The 24,351-nt window shown below is 35.9% G+C and overlaps 1 protein-coding gene and 1 long non-coding RNA gene across 5 annotated transcripts in view; one reads left to right on the top strand and one right to left on the bottom strand.

The window, feature by feature from the left end:
* Positions 1–4,725, bottom strand: part of LOC105552650 — a 55,095-nt gene extending 50,370 nt beyond the window's left edge. Inside the window, exon 1 of the long non-coding RNA XR_001008049.1 lies at positions 4,702–4,725. This is a non-coding gene — a long non-coding RNA (uncharacterized LOC105552650). The remainder of the gene's footprint in view (positions 1–4,701) is intronic.
* A 1,855-nt stretch (positions 4,726–6,580) lies between these two features.
* On the top strand, positions 6,581–23,853 carry LOC105552648 (chromosome unknown open reading frame, human C3orf14). Of its 4 annotated transcripts, XM_011998351.1 has the most exons (7): positions 6,640–6,663; positions 6,890–7,017; positions 7,326–7,437; positions 8,070–8,134; positions 9,537–9,660; positions 18,965–19,039; positions 20,885–23,853. In XM_011998351.1, exons 4-7 carry the CDS (start codon positions 8,082–8,084, stop codon positions 21,011–21,013), a joined length of 381 nt encoding a protein of 126 aa, XP_011853741.1. In that variant the 5' UTR covers positions 6,640–6,663; positions 6,890–7,017; positions 7,326–7,437; positions 8,070–8,081; the 3' UTR covers positions 21,014–23,853. The 4 variants fall into 4 exon arrangements, with proteins under 4 accessions (XP_011853739.1, XP_011853742.1, XP_011853741.1 ...); XM_011998349.1 differs by lacking the exon at positions 6,890–7,017 and having other exon boundaries at positions 6,581–6,663; XM_011998350.1 differs by lacking the exon at positions 6,890–7,017 and having other exon boundaries at positions 6,651–6,840.
* Positions 23,854–24,351: the final 498 nt, after the last annotated feature.

Here is a 24,351-nt window from a genome sequence, read left to right as displayed (position 1 = left end):
AACTACACTGAACTAAATGTTAGTAAAAGTGACAAAATAAAATACTAGCAATATAAACCATTGCATTGGGTGTATGCCATATTACCAGGTGAAAAAAATTATTGCAATTACAGGCTTTCATTATTTATTTCACTTGTACGTAATTACATCTTATACATGTCTATTTAGTAATATCAATCTGAGACATCATCTTGAGAATATAATTAACTGGATAGTAAAACAGAACGTGTGTCTGTTTTACTATTTTTCTCTTTATTTCAAAAAAGTTGGTCTTTGTTAGTTGTGTTTAACTGCCATCTAGAGTTAAAATGAATCCATTTCTTTTCCCCTCTACTACTTATCTTCAAAATTTTAGGCATACAGGCATACATGTTTTACTTCTATTTCACATCAAACAAATATTCATCAGACAACAAAACTGTAAAAGGATAACTTTATCCAATTTGTCAAACTACTGTTAGCAATTACACCCACTGCAAATATTTAAAGTTGACTAAAAATTGAGACTTACATTTACACTAGTTAAAACGCTATTTTTGACTATATAAACAAGCCAATGAACAACCTAATACACATTTGGACTTTGGGAAATACATTGAAAACTTCAAGCTAATTTACAGTCTATTTCATAGTCTACAATTTGGGTTGTTTTTTTTTTTAAGAGTCCAAGAAAAGCAGACCCAAAGAAAAAGACACTCAGTAGTTACTTCATTTTTTTCACATATGAAAAATATGATTATGAAAAATTAGCTAAATCCCAAGTGCATATTCAACTAACTAAACTTTTTACTATTCTTATGGTAAAAGTGGCATTCAAATCCCAATTTCAGCAGGGAGTTTGTAAGAATAAGCCATCAGTACAATTACTCAACTTTCAATTTAAGAAAGTCATTATTAAAAATCCATTTTAAAAAGGGATACTGAAGAGAAAGATAAAATTAGATTTGAAAGTAAGACTTGATGCTCTAGCACAGAAGAAATGTATTCACATGAAGTGTTCCAAAAATTAGGTACAATATTACTGTTCTTATATAAATAAAGGGTATAGGTCTTTTTAAAATTAACTATCCCAAATGCATTAAACCACAATAGATTTTTCTAACAATATTTTTACACATCATTAGATCCTGAAACAAAGAAGTTGCAATCCAGTAAAACTGCAACTCTTGTTCTTTCAAAGGAAAGTATATGCAAGTTTTCAAGTGGATGCACACAGCAAACAATGATGATGAAAAACTGGCTGGTGCAAAGAGCCTTGAATATTTTCAATAAACACAACTGTAGAGCATTACAAAAAGATGGGAATGGCAGAATACAATACTTATCACGTACAGTACTCAAGTACGCATTTAAGAAGGTTCTTAATTGCTTGCTCAATTGTGGACCAATAAAGTTATTACAGGATTATAAGAATCAAAAGAGGAACAAATGGCAAGAAAAAAAAAATAAACAAGCCTGAAGGCCATGAATGAGAAAATGCCTACCTCAAGAAAAGCCTGGGTTAAACAGTCATAGAGAGACTAGTGAATGTACTGAGAGCCACCAGAAAATCAGGGAAACAGGATTGAAAAAATAATAATAAAACATTCTATAAATTACATACATCTGGAAAAGTGTCCGTTTAAGACAAAGGATTTGTGTGAGCTCTAAATTACTGAAATTTGTGAAGTAAAAAGTACAGATGGTCCCTGACTTACAACAGTTTGAGTTATAATTTCTTGACTTTACAATGGGTTTATAAGGTATTAAATGCATTTTTAACTTACAATATTTTTGACTTACAATAAGTTTATCAGGATATAATCTCATCATACATTAAGGAGCATGTTCATACACATTTACTGTGTATACTGTTGGGGCTTAAAAAACAACACTGCAAAATGAATGGTGTTTTGGCATGCTGAACGCTTCGAACCATAATAGGAAGGCCTTATAAATTACCTCAGAATCAAGGACTTTCTTCTTTATTTTTTTTCTTTTGAGGTCAGAGTCTCGCTTTGTCACCCAGTCTGGTCTCAAACTCCTGGCCTCAAGTGATCTCCCACCTCAGCCTCCCAAAGTGCTGGGATTATAGCCATGAGCCACAGCACACCTATAATCTCAGAATCAAGGATTTTCTAATCTCTCCTGAACTCCCTTCTCTCCACCCCTAGAACAGGGTGAAATTTAACGCCTAATATTCCTTTAGCTGCCTTAAGACCTGGCCCACCAAAGAGAACATAATTGCCTTCCATCCTATCCTTGAAATTTTAGTACCAGGAAAGAAGACTGAGGCATGTAACCATACCTGAAGGGATTTTGTTCTGCCTGTTGGGCTCGAATTACAAAGAAAATCATTTACAAGCTAGTATTTCTACCTCCCAGGTCCATTCATCTTCCCTAAAGTCATGTATTATCTCTCTAAAAATTGCCTACAGCACCCCCTTCAACATTTCCCTCTCCCCACTGGAGTATTTAAGCCTCAACTATCTGGCTCCTCTTTGAGTCCCATATTTTACATGGCTCCTGTGTTTATGCACATTAAGTATATTTGTATTCTGTATTAGCCCATTCTCACACTGCTAATAAAGACATACCCAAGCCTGGGTAATTTATAAAGAAAAGAGGTTTAATTGACTCACAGTTCAGCATGGCTGGGGAGGCCTCAGGAAACTAACAATCATGGTGGAAGGCACTTCTTCACAGGGCAGCAGCAAAAAGGATGAGTGCACAAGCCAAGGGGGAAACCCCTTATAAAACCATCAGATCTCTTGAGAACTCACTATCATGAGGACAGTATAGGGGAAACCACCCCCATGATTCAGTTATCTCTACTTGGTGTCACCCTTGATGCATGGGGATTATTACAATGCAAGGTGAGATCTGGGTGGGGACACAGAGCCAAACCATATCATATCCCTTTTTCTCTTATTAATTTGTTTATTGTCAGTCATTTCCACAAAGGTTCAAAGAGAGTAGGAGGGAAGCTTTCCCTCTCCCACTATAATACAACAAACAAATGACTTCCTAAGAATCATCATGCGTGCTTTCAGTTTAAAATTTCTAATGTTTTCTCAAGTGCATTTTATAACTACTGAGGTTTTTGTTTTTCTAAGGAAGAGGCATATGCAAATTCTCACTGGCAATCTCTAGGATTGAACATAGTTTTATTAGCAAGATGTTATCTCTGCAGAGAAAGTCTAGAACATAAACATCAACTGTGAGAATGATTTCTCTATTGCAGCATTTTATCTGATTGAACCTAAATTGATACCTGGTTCACTAACAAAAGCTCTAAAGAAGTATCTGCTTATAAATTCTCTCTACTCAATATCCATCAAGGGCCAATTTAAAGCATTTCAGATATATTTTGAGTACAGAATATTTTACCATAATAAAATGAACAGACTACAATTATTGAGCAAGGTAAATTTCTGATGATTTTATTTCAAAGTAAAGTACACAGGCAATTGGACCCACTTTACCAAATTTCATCCAGGATTTCCTGAAATAGGAAGAAAAACTAACTATGTCAGTCATAAGCTCTTTATTTTTTTAGTACTTGTCTACCTAGAGTAAACTCAAAGGGGGTCTAAAAAGATGGCCTTTATATAAACTATAACAGAATTTACTGTTAATAACTTGGAGTATTTGAAATAGTCAAGGATTTTGCAATTTTTTTATTTCTTACTCTTCAAAGCTTGTCCTTCCTTTTCCATCCTCAAGCTTTCCTTTTCTGTCTTCATTTCTATTCTCTACTCAACAGTCTTACCTCCTCCAATAATTTCCTTTGTTACTATCAAACCTCCATTTTCAAAGTATCTGGCATCAGAAATAAAATCTTCAAAATTAAGGAAAATGAGGAGAAAACATTCTTCCCAATGCTTCCTTTCCACTAGGGCTCACACCAGATGTACTCACATGCACACATTTCTATGCAAGTTGCTTCCCTCACTTAGAACACTCCACACCACACTCTCCTGCCACTTGATACACCCAATCACAAAAAGACTTCCAAATCAGCCCATTTTTCAAGGTCCACCTCAGTCCTTCAAAATGTTGTCTATACTATTCCAGCTCATGGTGCTCTTTCCTTTCTTATCCTCATAATCGGCATACTTTTTAATTACATAATCTCAAGATAACATACAGAATTATTGAGAATACTAACATCAAACAGTTTGGAGTTCATTTACCAGCACTGTGATCTTAAGTAAATCATTTCTCTAAGTCTCAATTTTCTCAGCTATAAAAATGAGGATAGTAAGACTTTGGCACACTTGCTCATAAGGTTTTTATGAGAATAAGGTAATTCATGGAAAGTGCCTGGTACAGAATAAACATTCAATAAAAACCATTTTTATGTTGTCAGCCATCACCCTCCAGCTTTTTGTGTATACTTTAAAAGCCCAGCCAGCTTCTAGGCTCTTAAGGGCAGATTACATCTTACAGATGTTTAATACATACATCTTTATAGAATTTATGACTAAATGATACAATGTTTTATAAATAATGAAGGTAGGGGGCAATTAGAGAAAATTATATGAGGCTGAGGAGATAATGATAGCATGCTGGCGCACAGAACTAGTCCAGGGGTTAGGAAACAATAATTTCACAACACCTTGCAGACTGTCTCATTATGGGTCAGTTGTTACTTAGTAGGTTGCAATAATTTTCATGGCAGGCTGTGAATACCTCACTCCAGAAAGTATCCAAACTTACCTGATAAACACAGAAGCTATATATTAATAGATACACTGTTGCCAGAGATTCTTCCTTACCAGCCTGGTGACTCACAGAAAGGATCAGCTGTGGGCAATATGATGAGAAACGCAGCTATCACAGTAGATCTTTAAGTAGAAATTAACCACTTTTATTGGATGCTATAAGACAAATTATCAAAGTCTATCTAGATAACCTCCAAGTGTCTGTGATATATTCCTGATTACTGTTCTTAAAAACTGCAAGAAAACTCCCAAGGTATTCCTCAGTTCACAGCTAAGGCGGATGGTGACCTACAAAAGTTGGGCTCAACGTTGAAAGAGCTGGATTTGTCCCAACTGTGTTACTATGCAAACTTACACAAGCAGGGAGGTTAGCAGTTTGTCAAGCAGCAAACAAATGCTATAATAAGCCTACAGTTATTATTTTCACACAACCCATTACCAACTTAAGAAAAATCCTTATTTGTAAATGTACACAAAAAATAAACAAGAATTCCTTGCAACCGTGCAAAAGCTCTATTTTATTCCTAGAACACAGGACCACTCAAGGGTCTACTTTTCATCTTTCCTAAGTGGTAAGGGTATGGAACAGCAAAATCAAAGCTCCTATCAAGTGAAGATAGAGTACTCTGAAATTATGATGAATGTTAACGGGAGGAATTATTTCATCCGTTCATTCAAAAATATTTACTGAGCACCTGTATGTCAGGCAGTTCCGGTTGCTGAGGATACATCAGCAAAGCAGAGACAAAAATACTTGCTTTTAGGATGTTCAAATTCTAGTGGTGGGTGCACTGGCAAACAAATAAATGAGTGATTACACAATATATGGATTGTTACTGTGTTATGGAAAAAATAAAGCAGGTGGAGGATACGGAGCCAGGAGGTGGGGATCTTCTTATATTGGAGATTAGAGGAATGGTTCTGTGAGGAGGTAGATTGAAAGATACAAGGAATCGAATCTATAAATGTCTGAAGAAGGGGCTTTCCAAGCAAAGGAAACATTAAGTGCAGAGATCCTGACGCAAGAGCTACGTTTTACGTAAATATTCTGGAAGGAGAAAATTTAAAATATACCTTGGATTTTGGAGTCCTTAACTCTTTGTCTTTTACCAGCAGAGCATCCTTTATAAAGAAAACAACTTTACCTCTCTTGAACCTTTTCTTCCTCTGCATATTAGAGAACTGACACTACCACGTACTTCAGTTATTTCAAGAACAAAAATTAAGAAATGCACTTTACAGCAACGAGATATTATTACAAAGAGCGCTAAATTAACAACCACGCTTGTCTCCTTGGCTGTCAAATGAAGCTAATGGTGCCCATTTCACAGGGCGTTGCGGGGACTCAACGAGATAACCAATGTAAATATGGCGACTGACACTCAGAAACCACTCAAGGCGTAATCCAGCAATACTACTGTCAACGCGGGGTCTACCAACAATGAGCGGGCAGGGGCTCTCGTTGCTCTGCTCAGTGTGAGACGTCCAGGACGAAGCACCTCGAAGCTGCTTCATATGCACTCGCTGAATAAACCGACTGTAAATTCTACTCACTTTAGAGTACTTTGCCGAATTTTTCGCACTTCTACATTCTGCTGGGACATTCCAGCTTCTAAGAACCCAGCTTCACTCTCTAAAACTCTTTCAACATATGCAGGTCTCACTTTAAAAGGTCTTGAAATGGACTTACTACCAGACCGCCTTTCCCTAGGGTTCGTAAAGACCCTTCCAAGTCACCCTCCCGCGCGCCGCGTGCCACACGCCCACCTTCTGGTTGCCGCGACTACAACTCACGAACCTTTCGCGCCCCAAGGCGGCCCTTTATAAAGATGCAGTGACGTCACCGCGTGCCGCGCGTGCGCAAATATGGCAACGTGACCACGCCCTGGCCTGCGCTGAGGCCCCGGCGTCGGCGCAGTAGCTGGTGCCTTCCCGGAAGGGCTCAGAGGCGGGCTGGGTGAGTGGAGTCGGACCGTGGGTGGATGCCCTGACTGCCTGACGGTTGCGCAGGGGCCTGCAGGACTGCTGGAGAGGATGTTGTTAACGTAAAGAGCCAGGTTGATGAGGAAGGTTCATGAGTCCTTTGGGTATAAGCGGGAGTTGGGGCGGCCGGAGGGCAGATGACTCTGAGAAGGTGCGGATCTTCGGTTCTAAGGGAGAATTTGATTTGGTTTTGTCTGAAGTGCTGATAGCGGGCCTCACAGAAAAGTTACCATGAACCGACTTTCCGGGATTCCCTTGGCGCTGCGTTAATTGGCCTTGTTGCAAAAGGAAACCGAGAGGAGGGCGGCGAGGATTGGCCTGCGGTGATGTTAGCTGAAAATATCTGTAATTAGACCCTGGAGGGCGGGCCTGTGAGCGATTGCTGTCCGCGGTGCTGAAGGAAAGGCAGCCATGCCTAGAGGAGGAAACCTGATGAGGGCAGGGCGGTGTTTCCGTTTTCCTTGGCCGGGTTCAGCGCCCTACACTCAATAGGCGTGGGCTTTCTAGCAGGGCTGGACGCTCGGGCGATGTGTCCATCTTTAGATAATCTTTATAGAGTGCATAGATGTTTAATTTCATAAAATTTAGGAAAGCTTCATTTCAGGAAGGAATTTTATTCCTCTTTTTCTCCCTTAGGGCAAGCACTTTCAGCTTATAAGCCCAACCAGATGAGTTGTCTGCAGTTTTGGAGGCCTTCAAAGCATTTCACTAGACCTCTGTCTGTATCGGTCCAATGTCTTTAGCCAAGGTGAGCTTGCTCGTTGTGTAAAGTGTGCCATGAAAATGGGCTTTCCTACACTCCACAAATGAGAGTGCTGAGCAGCCAGGGGAAGGGGAAGGTATCTATCTAATTGTGCTTTTCCTCACAGTTACGCATGAAAAGTAATTTCCTATTTAGAAGAGAGATGGTAGAACTGGGCACTCTTCCAATAAAGGAAAGACCTTGAATTTCCAGTTGGTTCTCATACTTGTTTGCCTGCCTTTCTGTCTATGTGTGTTTGCACATGCATAAGCGATGGTGTTCCTGTGTTGAATTTTACAGAGCGGATTTTTTTTCTGTTGATGCAATAAAACGTTTACTAGTCTTAGTACCAGCTGCTTGTTTGTTTTTAATTCTGATTGAGGTTAGAGTTTAGAAAGAAAAGAGGAGACAATACGAAATATGTTGGGTTTACCTAATTCATGGTGTTCTTAGATAAAACTGGCATGCTGAATAAAAATGTGTTTAATCGCGTCCTTTCATTTTATACATTATTACATCTTAAGTTTTCTTTTCTCTTCTGAGAGAACCAATGGATTAAGCTACTAAAATAATCAAATGTTGCAAAGCTGAGGACATGTGGTAGAAGTAACTTTAAATGTTTTTATTCTTTATGACAGCTTTGATTAAAGATGACTTCCTTGTTTGCTCAAGAAATTCGCCTTTCTAAAAGACATGAAGAAATGTAAGTTTTTTTTAAAAGGATGATTCAGATATAGAAATTGAACTAGCTTTGTTAGTGAAATTTTGTATGCACAGGATGACTTAAAAATTTGAAAGCATGTCATTTTAATTTTCTGACACTTAAGAGGTCTTAGTGTTAGGGAATGTCCTTGTTTCTTATGAATAAGCAAGATTAAAAGATATGTTCTATGTATTTTTACTCTTTGTAAGTAATATATAGATAAATTTGCCCCTCCTCCCACCCCTTCTAGGCTCCACATTGGTATTTAATGGGCTTCTCTAAACCTCTTACCCAGGACTGGCTTCATGGGTATATGACTTATATACAGTCATAGGTCTTGCATTTGGTTTAATGCTCTCATGCCATTGTTTTGCATCATTTTAGACTGGACCCTCAAATTGTGTAGCCAGTCCTGCTCTTTGTTTTGTATTTTTCACTCTTTTCCTCCTCTCTCTGTGGGCTTTCAGGTTTTCCTTTTCTTTAATTAATTACCAGACGTTCTTTCCTTGGCTCATAAGATACTTTCCTTACCAAAAAATTGACTATTCATAGACTTGGGATTTTAATTCCACCTTTAAGACAGCCCGATGAAACACAGTGTTTCTTGAGAACCTCCACAACTATTTGGGAAACAGTTTGACTGTTGTGTATACCAACTTATGTATCTTTTAATCATCTTACATATTGTCTTAAAAAGAACAAAAATGTATAAAATAAGCATTTGACCAGCAAGAAACTTTTAAAGTATATTATATGTAACAAAGTAGTTTGAAGATATTTACTTGTAATTTTTTACATCTTTGTTCAATTACTGTTTTACCTTGTTGTGAGTATGCATACATACACACAGCCTCTCACTCATATATCAAACCATCATCTTTCTCTTGGAAAAAGAGGGAAAAAATATTTTTATTGCTTCTTCAAACATATGGAAGTTTAGCACAATTCTAAATGTGTAACATGAGATTCAGGGGTACTGAAGTGTTAAGCAGAAGGTTTCATATAGCAAGTTATATCAATGTATGTGTGTCGGGAGGTATATATAACTATGTGTACAAAGGGATATGTATTACAGTTTGCATTTTCACCAAAAATTAAAACATATCTTCAACATTCTAAAATAATTTCAAAAGACCAGAGAGGCTAAAAAAACAGAAGCATGTACTTATGGCATATATAAAGAATATGTTAATGAAAATAAAAATGATTTTAACCAGATTGACTTAAGACTTATTGAACTACCTCAGATTTTTCACTGTCTTATTAGTTGACATAGTAATTGACTTTTAGAATAGGTTAGAGTTGAAGTGAGGTGTTATTAAGTAATGAATTTTTTATATTGGTCAAGCAGTAAAGTGTTTGCTTTTAATTTTTTAACTCTATAATCTTCATTTTTTTCTAGAGTATCACAAAGATTAATGTTACTTCAACAAATGGAGAATAAATTGGGTGATCAACATACAGAAAAGGCATCTCAACTCCAAACAGTTGAGACTGCTTTTAAAAGGAACCTTAGTCTTTTAAAGGTAAGTTTCCATGACTTGAATATAGAAATTTATCCCACCTCCTCAAAAATCTTTTAGGTAAGTTTCATAATATTGATTTATATAATTTATTGGTTCTGAGTAATAAGTAGAATTACTAAAGCAGCATCTTTTTTAAAAGCCCATGTCAGTTAGATAAGTAACATATGTATCCTCATTTTTTTAAATTAAAAAAAATTTGAACTCTGTTTGCAATCAACTAGAAAATCAATGACTACAGAAGGAATTGTAAGGTCACCCTTTTGCAAGAAGTAAGAAATAGAAGATGTACCTTTCCATCTTTCATCTTCTTTTATTTGAAAGGAAATCCTGAAAGGCCATAAAGTACCTATAAGCTATTGAGAGCCAACTCACAACTATCAAACATCATAAAAACAAGAACAATTTGATTTTGCCTGACTAGGCAAACACACAGAATTCATATCTATGATAACAGATTTCCCAGCTCCCTCTTGATGGATATGGAGGAGTGGTCAAAGTGTATGATTGTGCGGGGCCTCACCATTTGGCCAATGTGCCCATTTGGAGTAGAATCATATGTGTAACATTTTTGGCTGCTTGTTATACTTTGCTTCCAGAATTGTATGGCTTCATCCATAATTAAAACCCTAAAGTTTGCTTCCATTCAAGCTTCCAAGAGATCCTATGACTAAAACATTTGGTAGTAAGACTATATTATTTAAGTTATAAAGCAGTGTTTTCAGTTTTTTATTGTTAAATATTTTCATCGATAGGCATGATATAGTTATCTTCTGTCCTCACTAGAGGATAAAGGAAGAGGAAAATTCAGTTATCTTCTCAGCTTCTGGCAGTTTGATCCACAGTAATTTAAGTCACAGCCATAGTGCTACCAAAGCATTCTATATTGCCATATGTCTTACTTGCCCAATGGTGTTAGCAATATTTATTTTTAAATGGAAATATATAGGATAATCTGGAATTTGCTCTGAAAAGTTAGAAAAACTAAATTAGAAGGCTTAATTGCTACCTACCTGCAGCACGTGATATGATATTTAGTTTTCAAGCATTTTCCTTTTAATGAGCAAGTATTTGATGAATGCTTAGAGGGTCCTTACTGTTGAGCTAGTTCTGGGCAGAAAGTAGGGACAACAAAATAAGTATAAATCAGAGCTCTTGATATCAAGAACCCAGAGACTTTGTGTGATCAAACATTAAATTACATGGAATAGAGTCAGGACTACAGAAATAAGAATTTAAAAAATCTTTGAGAGCTAGAATATTCAAAAAGGTCTCAAAGAAGAAGCTAAGCCTAGCCTGTATTTGAATAGGCAGAAGGCAAGGCATACTGTTGGATTCTTACAAAAGAGCCAAGACCAGAAGACTGAATGACCCTGTTAATGATCCTGAGAGTGTGACTAACTAGCTTAGAAATTCACAGGAAACAAGGTTGGATATGTGTTATCGGACCAAAGAAGTTGAGACTTGATGTATAGACATAATTCAGTACTGAAAATGACTAAGCAAAAGAAAAATATAGACTTATATAAGAAATAAATGAGTGGGTATTTAAGGAAGATTCATTTGCTATTTAGATGCAAGATGATTTCAAAAATGGAGAGAATAGAGAATAGAGAATAGAGTTCAGAATGTAGCTAAGAAATCATAGTCATACATATATAAGGAACATAATGAACCTGGTTTCACAGTTATGAGAAACTTCAATTTGGTCTGATATTTTTCCCCTGATAATCAAAGTGAAATATTCCCACTGTAAAAAAAAAAAAAATTAAAGGGTAAAGAAGACGAAATAGCATACCTTCCATATCATCCCGCTGATCTAAAATTAATATATTTTTGTATATTTTCTTTGAGTACTTCAGTAAACATTTATGAGTACCTATTATATCACAAACACAGTGCTTGCTGCTAGAGATGCTGCCTCTTCTCTTTTTTTGCATTCTTTGAGTCATTGCATATGCAATTTTTAAAATCCTACTTTCCCTCATATGTTTTTAAACTTTCAAAAGAATTTTAGTGGCTCTACCATAGAAGTCATTATGAAAGTAAAATAAATGAGACTTATCCAGGCACAGTGGCTCATGCCTATAATCTTTGGATTATCCTTGGGGAGGCCAAGGCAGGAGGATCACTTGAGCCCAGGAGTTCAGGTCCAGCCTGAGCAACACAGCAAGACCCTGTCTCTAAAAAAGAGTTAAAAAATTAGCTGGACATGGTGGTGCATGCCTGTAGTCCCAGCTGCTTGGGAGGCTGTGGCAGGAGGTTCCCTGGAGCCCAGGAATTCAAGGTTACAGTGAGCTATGATCATGCACCGTAGTCACTGTACTTGCAGCCTGAGTGACAGAGTGAGACTCTGTGTCTGGGGAAAAATAAATAAATAAGACTTGATTGCAGAATTTTGAGTTGGTAGACACTTTAAAAATATGTATATTAGATTCGATTCTCATCTAAAGGTATTCAATTTTTTTGCATTAAAACTTGTTTTCCTGTTAAAATAGATAGAAGTGGACCTGCTTTGGGTCAAAGCACCACCTGTTCAGTCTTTCCTTGACTGCCCAGCTGTGGCTTTAAGGAACTGTGAAAAACCACTGATCTGGGCTAATTCCTTAATTTAAAGATGAGGAAACCATAGGGCAATTACTCCTGATACCACTTGTTCAGGACAGGTTAAGTTACATCTAGGATAGGTACTTTAGAACTACAGCCTACACTTTAAAAATGGTTCCAATAAAACTTGAAAGCATTTCTGTAATAAGAGTACAAAATATGGATGACGTCTATTAACATCCATTATTTGACCTTATTTAGATCTTCTGACCAATATAATGAACATTAAAAAGGAATGAGCTTTCACTTTTGAAAAGGACAGTATAACACTAGCATTTTGGAATGATATGGTTATATACTTTAAAAAGCCAAATTTGTTCTGAAAGTAGTATAATATGAGTTAAGTAAAATTGGTGGATAAAAGATACAAAAATCAATAGTAATTCTAGGTATACAACTGGAAAATATAAGAAATCACATTCACATTAGCAATAAAATTCTAAAATACTTGGGAATGATCTTAACAAGGGGTTTGCATGATTGGTGTAGAGACAGTTATTACTCTGAAATGGAAGATTTAAAAGAAAACTTACAAGGAAACATGTGCCTTAATCCTGACTAGGGAGACTATTGTTTTTTTAAAGTCAGCTGTTACACATACCCTCTGAATTGAGTCTTTGTAAAAATTACACATAAAATTTAAAAACACAAAATTATTTTTAGATTTAAATAAGTTCCAACAGAATTCACCTTGAACTCAATGTCTGTAAATTCCTTTGGAAAACAGCAGGAATATAAAATATCAAAGAATGTATTTTATAAAGGAGCAGTGAAGAAGCGACCAATTCCATCAAATATTTGCACATATTAGTAAATGAATAGATATGAATGTAGGTAGTGAAGAATAGGCTTCAGTCAGTAACTATCATAAAAGATAGTGAACTTTGAAAACACAGGGTGGGTGATTTTTCCCTGTTAGTATTAGTAAAATGGAATTTATCTGCCTTTTAAGAACATAACAGAATTGGTATAGATTTGGAAGAGAAAGAGAAAATTGTGTTTCTATAAATACTGCCACAATGTAAGCTGACATCTCTCCCCATGTACCTACCATAAAATTTAGTTTTATCTAGAAAGGCTATTCTATAAGTAGGGCCGGGTGTGGTGGTTCACACCTGTAATCCCACCACTTTGGGAGGCTGAGGCAGGCGGATCATGAGATCAAGACCATCCTGGCCAACATGGTGAAACCCCGTCTCTACTAAAAATACAAAAAATTAGCTGGGTGTGGTGGTGTGTGCCTGTAGTCCCAGCTACTCAGGAAGCTGAGGCAGGAGAATTGCTTGAACCCGGGAAGCTGGGGGGTTGCAGTGAGCGAGATCGCGCCACTGCACTCCAGCCTGACGACAGAGTGAAACTCCATCTCAAAAAAAAAAAAAAAAAGGCAATTCTGTAAGTCAACATCATCTCAAGAGTAAGCTCATGAGTAAGCTGGACAAATACTCTGGGGTGAGAAAGAATGAGAAAGTGCTGCAGCCGGTGAGAGAATGCTTCCACTGAAGAACACCCTGGAAGCCTTCATGGGGCAGTTGGCAGTTAAACAGGGACTTCAACAAACTGCCACCCAAGATGGTTGGTGACTTATAGGACCCTATCTCTCTTCTTTCCTTCTTACCTTTCTCACCTCCAATTCCTTGAAGAATACATTTAATAAATGCTTGCATGTTCCTGTACCAATGACCCTGTATCTCGTGCTTTAGTATCTTATTTTTCATATCCCAGAAATTGGCCCTCCAGCAGCTTAAAAGATTAAAACCAGCCTGGCCATAGCTAGGTTCACTGTATATATTTATAGTGAGGTATTAGATTTCAAGTTTTGGAGGAAGTGGCATGTATAGGGATAGGGAGAAAAAGAGATCTCAGCATGTGACTTTCTGTGCTCATATTTTACCTTTCCTAATCATGAATCAACTCATTTAAACATAGCCTTCTCAGTTCTGCCATAGAGTAACATTTATACCATCATCCACACTGGGAACTTGTTTTTTAATTGTTATGAAGAGTTTCAAGCCTATATAGAAAAGGGAATGGAAGAATGTACTTACATGTGCTTATTACCCAGATTCAGTAATTACCGAAACATGGCCAATCTTGCTTCATCTATATACCTCATCCCCTTCCCCAACCACTGAGTTTATTTTGAAGGTATTCTCCAGAAATCGTATTGTTTCACCTTTAGCTATTTCTGAATATATCTGTATTTTTTCAGTGTATATCATTAAATGATAAGGACTATTTTACTATTTTAAGCAAAATCACAATACTATTATCAATAAGAAATTACCACTAATTCCTCAAATATTCAGAGTTCACATTTCTCTGATAAATCTGTAGGCATGTTTACATTTGTTTGGATGAGAATCCAAATAAAATCCAACATTGTAATTGATTGATACGTCTCTAAAAGTACCCCCTGACCTTTTCATCCACTTTTTAATTTATGTGTTAAAGGAATTAGGTCATTTGTCCTATGTGTTTCTCAGTTTGGATATTGCTAGTTACATCTCTGACGTATCATTTTGCATGTTCCTGTATTCTCTGTAATTCCTATAAATTGATCTAGAGCTGTGCTGTCCAACAGAAATATACTGTGAGCACATATGTAATTAAAATTTTCTAGTAACCACTTTTAACAAAGTCAAAAGAAACAGATGAAATTAATGTTAATAACATTTTCATGAGGTATATACAAAATATTATTTCAAATGTTTCTACCAAAAATTTGTAATTAAATATCCCATATTCTTTTTCTTACTAAGCCTTCCGAATTCAGTATATGTTTTGCACTTACAGCACATCTTAATTTGGACTTACCACATTTTAAGTGCTCAGTAGTCACATGAGGCTAATGGCTATCATATGAGCAGTGAAGTTCTAGAGGCTGGATCAGATTCAGGTTCATTGTTTGGGGGAAGAACATTTCCATAATTCCTGGCTGTCTCATTTTGGAATGTTGGCAGTCATTGATGATCATTGCCTAGATATATTCATTAGAGGTTGCAAAAAGAATATTCAAATTCTTTTATTCCTTCTCTTTCAATTGCTTGTTATTTATATGAAAGAGAATCTTCCCCTCATCACTTATTTGGTTACACTGAAGTACAGTTCATGTAGGAAAAGGTATGACTTCTGGACACTTTCTCTATAGCTTTCAAAATCATAGTTTGGTTCTCTGGCATCCTCTAATGGTGACGAATAAGGTGGTATTTTGTTTTTAGTTTATCTGGGATTTGAAATGTTTCGATCCCTTGCGATTTTTATTCTTATTTATGCCTTATGTGTCCCATTTTTACTGTGGTGAAGCCTCTTCAAGTTAACTCCTGAATGTCTTTGACATTATCCTAACAGTCTTTGATAGTTTCCTTTCTTTATGATGTAATGAGTTATTCCAGGCTCATTATGTGCCTTTTCTGCCCAGACCTGGAATTGGCCATTGCTCCAAGAAGCCCTGGTTCCTTTTGGCAGGAAATATATTTAGAGCCCTCAATCTGGGTACTAAGAATGCTTATTGCAACTTGTTTTGTTATTGTTTAAAATAAAATACATCAAGAGCTTATAACAGTATCTCCAATTCAATTACACGATTGAAGATTTAACTTAAAATCGCTGATCTTACGCATCTACCTTCTTTTTCTAACACCGAAAATCTGTTTCCAAAGAATTATTCTATGATACAGACATGGCTATCACCAATAATATGATTACTGAGAATGGTTTTCAGTAAGATAACTTTTACAATTTCTTTTTGTCCCCAGGGTATACCCCCACAAAGTGTGTCCAGTGAATACTGTGTTCTAAGAATACTTGATGTAGCTCTTCTCTATGTGGTTATACCACAAACTACATAATAGTTAGATTTGTCACATTTAGTTTCCAATTTGGAGGGAATTGCTTTTTTATTTGTCCTATAACTATATAAAATTTTAAATGTTCTAGTGGCAAGTCTATAAGACAAGGGAACAATGTATAGTCAAGTAAGTGTCACCTCCCTTTTCACCCCCCTTTTTCCTTTCCCTCTGCCTGCTTCGGGTACCTTTTGAAAAAAAAAAAAGTTTTGGTTTATAATCAGGAAACTTTTACGTCTTATGTATTCATTTAATGAATATTTAATGCCTAGTACACGCCCTGCACTTTGTGAGATACTCAGATGCATAAAGGTTGTATGGGACACAGTCCTTACCTTGTGGTAGTATATAATCAAAGGAAAGGTTCTTATGTGGAAGTATTAGGGTATAACTGGCTACAGAAGGCTAGGATCAAATTGCAAAGTTGTTTGTTTGTTTGTTTGTTTTCAGTCAAGCTAAGGAATTCACACTTCATCCTCTATGTAGTGGGTACTGATGATTTTTTAAGTCTAGGGAAAGGCATATGCAAAGTAGTTCTTTAGAAAAATGAATTGATCCCCTCTTAGGTATGGATGGAAGTAAAACAAGACATACTGTAGGCATGCATCATACAGTAAGTACTCCTCAAGTATTTGTTGAATGAATAAGTGTAATAATAAGGCCATAGCATTGGGAGTGAAATGGAAAGGCTAGGAGAGATATCCTGAAGGAACAATTTATAGACTTTTGAAAATTTAAATGGCAGGTATAAGAAGAGTTAAAGATAGAGTATAGAGCATAGGTATCTGAGGGAAGAGAATTCCTACTATTGTTCATTCATTATATCCTGTAGGAATAAGATGAGCTTAGTTTCATTTGGTTGAGAAATAAGGGCTAGGAAGAAAGGTTAGCCATGCCTCTACAGTAAAAGTTACTGAAGCTAGATAGGACACAGTCTTGAGAGAGAGAAGATAAAAAATATGAGAACAGCTGCCACAGATCTTAAGAAAGCTCACACTTAGGAACAAGGGGAGAAAAATTAGACAGCCAAAGGGAAAGAAAAGTAGGAATCAGAGGTGAGCATGTCTTCTAAGAAAGCAAATATCTCTTAAGCTAAGAAATAAGTTTTTCAGAGGCCTGATAATTTATAGTCAGAATACTGCAGAGATAACAGTCAAGTGTTTAACCATAGGCCTGCTTTACCAGGCCATATGTCTCCTACTTGTATCTGCTTTCCCATTTAGAAATCTGCTCTCCTATAAGAGATATTAAATATCCTTATTTTCTGGTCTTCAAGAAAAATGTTTATAATATTGTCTACAATGCTAGTGGCACCAAGATCTGCCATTAACAATAATCTTATAACTTCTTCGAGTAAGGACCATAATTGGACTTGTGATTATTTTATTTGTGTTTATTTGATTTATAAAGGTAAAAAACATTTTTCCAGGACCTTGTAACATCTCAATGTAATCACACAAAAGTTATTAGGCTTCTGTATCTGTCATAGCATCAGCATCAAAAGCTCTTTAGCATGCATCTTAGCTATAAACTTCTGGTATGGGATAGACATGCTAAAAATCAGCTTTTTTCCCTAAATTCATGGCTTTTTTCCTTCAAATCACCTTCCTCCAGACAGCAGGTGCATTAATGGTTGTGCAACTTTGGGGAGTCCCTTTAGGGAATTTCCTGTTTTTCCCTTTTACATTTCACACCCATTCCTTGCTCCCGCCGCTACCATCTGCTATCTCTTTTCTCCTGTTCAGCATTGGCTTCTTCACACCCCACTCCCACGCCCTTTTCCATCTCTCTCCGTCTGTCCAACAGCCCTCTACTTAGACTGCTCCAATGCTTGTACAGGAATCAGATAACTTTCTCTTTTCTATCAACTCACTAAGCTCAACAGAGAGACAAAATTTATATGGCCTGTGACCAAGGCCACATTGTGAACTTGACAGACATAAGTGGGCACAAGACAACATGGGTGCTGATTTGGGGAGCGTTTATTAGACAATGCTCAAGTGTTCCAGTAAAAATTTGTGGAATCCTGCATTTCTGGGCGTTTACTTCATGTATATATAAAGATAAGAATATTTACCAGGGTATGAATTAAGTTTAGTTACCTTGGTGTTTTTACAACTATAAGAGAAAAATACACATATCTACAAGTAAAACTACACATTAAAGCATGGTGCTTGAATGCTTTCAGCTGAATGACATACTAGCTAGCAATAAAACTTGCCATTGAAATTAGCTTAGAAAGCTAGTACTAAAAAGATCTAGATGGTATAATGAAAAGGTTCTTGTCACTAAGTACCGAGGTACCTCACTGAGCTTCCATTAAATATATGGAATATTTGCATACATATAATTTTTTTAATTGAACATTGAACAAATGAAATGTGTGCCATTGGTATGCTATTTACATCTTCTAGAGAGACTAGAACTCTTCACTTTTAAGATTAGCACAGGGTGGGTCTGAGTATCTGACTGTTTTTGTATCTGAATATTTTATTATTTTATCCTTCTGGCTGTTTTTTAGTGATGTACGAGCTAAATTAATGCACTGAACACTATTATAAGACACTCTTTTTGCATGAATTACTGACATTTACTAGCTATTCAAAAGTGAAAAGGCAGAACCTAGAAGTACCACCTCCCCCACCTCTATTTCAAAATAAGAAATGCTGTATTCTTTATCTGAAATGGATTAATTGAACAATGATCAGTTTTCCTACCGCGGTGTGCCTCCATCCATTCAAACTATATCCAGAGAAGAGTGGAGGTGAGAGATTCGGGATATAGATATTGCTTGTACAGGTGCCATTTGTTTTATGTAAATCCACTTTAATATAAAATGCCGGTATCTGTTACAGGATATAGAAGCAGCAGAAAAGTCACTGCAGACCAGGATTCACCCACTTCCACGGCCTGAGGTGGTTTCTCTTGAGGTGAGCATCTTAAGGAACAAACGTAAAAAGAGAGACTCTATCTATCAGTAGCACACTACAGGTTAAACAATGGTTATATATATTTTCCAGATATATTTATTCAGTACATTAAAGAAGATATGCCTGTTTGATCTTTTTATGTCCACAGTACTGTGCTTTATACATAGGAGGTAACTGAGAAGTATCTTGATTTTTAAAAGTTTAGCAATTGGAAATTTTATAAAGATGGGGATCTTTTCACCTTGTCACTTAGAAACAACTATCCTGTTAAACCATAACAGACAATATGCGCTAAATCATGAGATGACAACACACCTAACTCAAATGCTTTTGCTGCTTGCTGATGTTGAAGTAGCAGTTTAGTCCCTTCACCAAAAATTTAACCAGAGCTAATTAAATGCATATTATCATACAATATAGTATGGCTTTTGTCTGCTTTATTTTGTTCAGTTCAAGAACAGATTGGAAGATGGTTGGCAAAAATAAACTATATTTGGTATATGAATACGTTTGTGATGAATGGGAATTTACTACATATAGAATAGTTTCATTTTGTATTTTTAATGACCTTTCTCAAATACAGGTTTTGCTTTCTCCCCACCTGGGGATTAATAGACTCAAAATTAGAGGCTGAGAATTTTCCCCTCAATTTTCTGTGTCATCCAGGGTAACAAAACAAGGCAGTGATCAAGGATACAAAAAACTCTGGTACAAAGTGTATCTTGGACATGTCTTTTTCTTTGTCTGATTCTCCAATACCTTACTCTGGCCTATACAGGACCCACACAATGGGAGTTACCCCAGCTGCGAATGTCAGGGAAACTCCCAACAACGGGCCTCAGATGGTATTTTTCTTAACTAGTCTTGCACAGCAGGATGACCTTTACTTTAAGTATGTCAGGCTGTTTCTGAGACCACATGCATAGATATATAGACATATAGAATCCCTCACCATTTTCAACTTGCAGAACTGCTGTATTTAATGCTTGGAGTGAATATTTTTGTGTTTCTAGTGCTAACTCATTGGCTGAATTTCCAAAAATGAGATTGCTAGTGATGATCTAATATCAGTTGCCCTCCTATGACACAGGGCTTTGGGCAGTTTAGTTCTCTTTGACCTCCTTAGGGCAGTCACCCAAGAAATCAAAGCTAGACACAACACGCAATGTTGCACGAACTTCTAAAGCCTATAGACTTCTACAGTCAGACCAATAATACAACATCTCAACTTCCAAGCTGTTTGTATTAAAAATTATTAAATTATATTGACATTTTGTCATCATAAAAATGGGGAAAAAGTATAGTGGATATATATTTCCTACACAAGGGTCCAATGTATCTGATTCCTGTGCTATAACACACTAGTTGTATTTCAGTTCCTGATCTCATCCCAGGTCAAATCTTTTGATGTTAATCCTGAAGCATGATTTATGTTTAATAATTTCATTGTAATAATTTCAGTATGGGGTAATCATTTGGTATGGGATTTGGAATACTAAACAAAAACATTTAATGGTTATATCACCATAAATGATACTATTGGCAATAATCATGAAGTTGGCCACAAGAGGGCGTGTAAAATCACAATAAAATTCTAAAACCTGTAATTCTGCCAGACTCTGGTTTTACTGAGAAATTTGAAAATTAACACTAGTAAGTAGCCAGATTTTTTTCTAAAATTAACATAAAATATTCTGTAGAGGAAATGCATTCTACGTATATGTGTGTGTGTGTGTGTGTATATACACGCACACACACACTTAAGTGAATAAACATTTAGACTATTATGAAGAGCCAAGTTCAATTGCTTGATATGCTTTTTTACTTTTGAATTTTTTTTTCCAGACTCGTTACTGGGCATCAGTAGAAGAATATATTCCCAAATGGGAACAGTTTCTTTTAGGAAGAGCACCATATCCTTTTGCTGTTGAAAATCAAAATGAAGCAGAAAATACCATTCAAAATGAGGCATAGCGATGACTTCTTCACGTCCTATTTCAAAAAGCCTGTTTAATAAAGCTGAATGTTAAGGTGTATGTAGGTTATTGCAGGAACTTTAGGAATTAAATATGTTTATATTCTTCCATTATCTCCTAAGTGACAGTGAAGATATGAGAATTTACTGGCAAGTCTCATGTTATCACCTACTACTATTTCAAGGTCATGAATTTGCTTTCCTCCAAACCCACAGACGTGTTAAACACTAATATTAAAAGGTGGATTCTTTATTAATTAAATTATTGTCAGTGTTGTGTGTATGTTGTTTTTAAAAAAAAAAAAAACAACAATTTACAATCATTCTCCTCTAAGCAGGTATCTTGGCTCTGGTTTTAAGTTTTTTAGAATCCTTACTTTTTAGGGACAACATATAGGATCAACATGGTTCTTTTTTTTTTTTTTTTAACCATTATTGTTTCTTTTAACAAATTAAAAGACAGTGACACCTAAAATAAACTGCTTTAGTAAAATAACGTATGAGAAAATAAATTCATAAGATTTTATCCCTCACAGATAACCAAACTTCTAAAAGTTCTGGAGACAGAAAGAACTGAACTATAAAACAGTCAATAAGTAGCCAGTTTCAGGAAGACTCAGACTTGGTTTGAAAAAGGATGCCTTTTAGAGCTGGGAATGGTTATTGGATTTTGACTTGGTTATTTAAGGATTGCCAACCTTGTGAATGCACATAACCCCACTCTTGTCTTTTCATCTTTAAACTTTCCCTTCCCGCTTCCTTCTATTTTCATTATTCCTGAAAAAACTGTCAGTCAGAAAGCGTTAGGTCACAACCCTAAACAGCTTTGAGGTTCCTCAGTCCACCACTGCTTGATCACCAAAAAAAAAAAAAAAAAAAAAAAAATTTATAACTTTCCAACTGTAGAGGCAACCTCTGCTAGTAAAGGGTACCTATGCTATATTACAATGAAATGTTTGTTTTAAATTTCAAACTGGTTTGTGTCTTTAAAAGAAGACAATAGGAAAAGCTAAATACACAACAACAACAACAACTATATTGAAATGTCCATTGTGCCGATAAGTTCCTTTAAACTACCATCTTGGAAATATCCTGTTGAGTGGGTGTTGGTGTGGGTAACAATAATGTTGTTTTCATAATATGTGCTGGCAGATTAGCACGCTTCTCTACAGTGTTAACAGTTGTAATTAAGGAATAAACAGCACAGGGTGTCAGTCCGATGACAATTTCATCTATAGTGTCACAATACAAAATGTCACAAAATATTAGAACTGTTATATAACTATAAAAAGTATCAGCTTAAAAGCTAAAAGCCTTTGAAAAAAGAAGACAGAGGAAGGAAGAAAAAAGAAAACTGGCATAGCAACCAGAACAATTTTATACCTTCTCAAGAATGTTCTGTCATGAAAATAAATTGATAATTTTTTTCTCTTACATTACAGTTTGGTTTCTAGCCATCCAGTTGATTTAGCAGGAGAATGCAGGTTTTTTTAGCAGCTTTGAATTGGTAAACAGATTTAGATGTAGTAGAAAGGAACATGAGGAAGTTTTTTTTTTTTTTTAACATCCAATCTTTCCCAGCATATGCACATAAGAAGGTGAATGAAGCAATGTGAAACTTATTTCTCTTTAGTCAAGTGAAAAAAAGGCTAAACATTTGTTAGATGGTAAAATATTGTGTCAAGCGAGTAGGCACATTCCAAAATTACACAGTGGTTGATACATTAACATCCTCAAATATTTGAGCGTACACTTCCTTTGAGATCTGTAAATTAAATCACCAGTAGGTTAGATTAAAATACAAAACAAATGGCAATCTAACCATCTCAAAAAAGGTTCAGGTTTTTTTCTCCCCAAAATTGAGGACTTGCTAAATAATTTTTGAAAAGCGTAAACATAATACACCCTGGGTTACAATCGAGGGCAGAAGGGAAGGTATTTCCAAGGCTCCTGCTGTAGTGTTTTTCCCATTTTTGTTAATACCTCAAAAACTCCCAGAGATGACTTTATTCCTGGCCCCTCCAGAGCTCCCCTCCCCACCCCCACCTTGTAGACTGTAACAGATTGCACCACATGGTGTCTGTTTAAAAAAAAAAAAAAAATTCCCATAGGGACCTGGATATCCCATTAATGGGCTTTATATTCGTCATGGCAAATTAGCTTTACACAGGAATTTCCAAACATTGTTTTCTGTTAAGAAGAGAGGAATACCACATATAATGTATATTTTTTCTATAATGAGTAGGAATCAGACAAGGAAAAGGAAATGTCATCTACTCATACCTTTCTCTCCAAATTCAGTGTTCTTTCCATATGCTCCATTGTACTCCACCACTCTTCTCCATGAAAACTATGAATTTATGTTTTTTTTAGAAAAATGGAGTTTTCAAAATGAAAGTCAAATAATTTTTTCCAAAGCCATTCGTGGACTGTTGCAAATGCATAAATATTCAAAGCTCATTTTCTGCAGAAACACTTCTGCTATATGAAATTATTAAACTGTAAAATGCTAAAGATCAGAAGGAGCTACAGTTTTTCTTTAAGCTTGAAAAAAAATAAAATTTAAGTACTAAGGAAAAAGCCTAATACTCTGGAAACCAGACATCTGGTCTTTCTCATGCGTAGGGAGCAGTGTGAATGAAAGTGAAGTCAAACGGACAGTTTTTTTCTGCATTATGCACAAGGTGTTTTAAATTGTCAGCTTAAGGTTTAGATGAAGATAATCTCTAACTCTGTTTACAATTTTTGCTATTTTGCATTATCCCCTTTTTCCATAAAAAATAAAGTGAATATGTGTGCATATTTATTTTGAATCAATATTAAACTTATTTTGAGATTATTTTGTCACTTCTGAGATAATTGGAGACACACAGTGTGTTCATGTGTGCGTGTGAGACAGAGACAGAGAAACCAAGGGTTGCTATCACCAATTCAAGAGGAAGATATTAAGCTTTAAAAACACTGGGAAGTAGGTTTTTAGTGTGTAAAGTTAATGCACAAGCCCATAAATCTGGCTTATCTACAAAATACAGTCTCCCCTCTCCTTTCATTAGTGTATTAATTTATCTTTTTTACTCTAAGCCAATTCACATCTTTTTCTTTTTAAGCTAGTCTTTTATTGAAAACACAATAAAGTTTTCAGTCCCGCTAAGGAGTTCCCCACCTCCTTTTCACGTGCTGCCCAAACATAAAGTTAATAGCTACGTGGTTTTAAACACTATACATTTCAATAGTCACCTATTTTTTTAAACCTATTCCACTGTAATTAGTATAAAGAGATATCTTTTTTAAAGAGTTGCTGCCCAAAACCTATTCTTCAGAGAAGGTAATAACCAGG

The sequence above is a fragment of the Mandrillus leucophaeus genome, unplaced genomic scaffold (genome assembly GCF_000951045.1).
Source record: "Mandrillus leucophaeus isolate KB7577 unplaced genomic scaffold, Mleu.le_1.0 Scaffold57, whole genome shotgun sequence".
NCBI lineage: Eukaryota > Metazoa > Chordata > Mammalia > Primates > Cercopithecidae > Mandrillus > Mandrillus leucophaeus.
This window is presented reverse-complemented; position numbering and strand designations above follow the sequence as displayed.

What these genes read in the sequence shown, in the direction of transcription:
- LOC105552648 (XM_011998349.1), top strand. Translation starts at nt 8,082, where the DNA reads ATGACTTCCTTGTTTGCTCAAGAAATTCGCCTTTCTAAAAGACATGAA. An exon ending in GGAACCTTAGTCTTTTAAAG is followed by an intron (nt 9,661 to 18,964) that starts GTAAGTTTCCAT and finishes TATCTGTTACAG; the next exon opens with GATATAGAAGCAGCAGAAAA. An exon ending in CTGAGGTGGTTTCTCTTGAG is followed by an intron (nt 19,040 to 20,884) that starts GTGAGCATCTTA and finishes TTTTTTTTCCAG; the next exon opens with ACTCGTTACTGGGCATCAGT.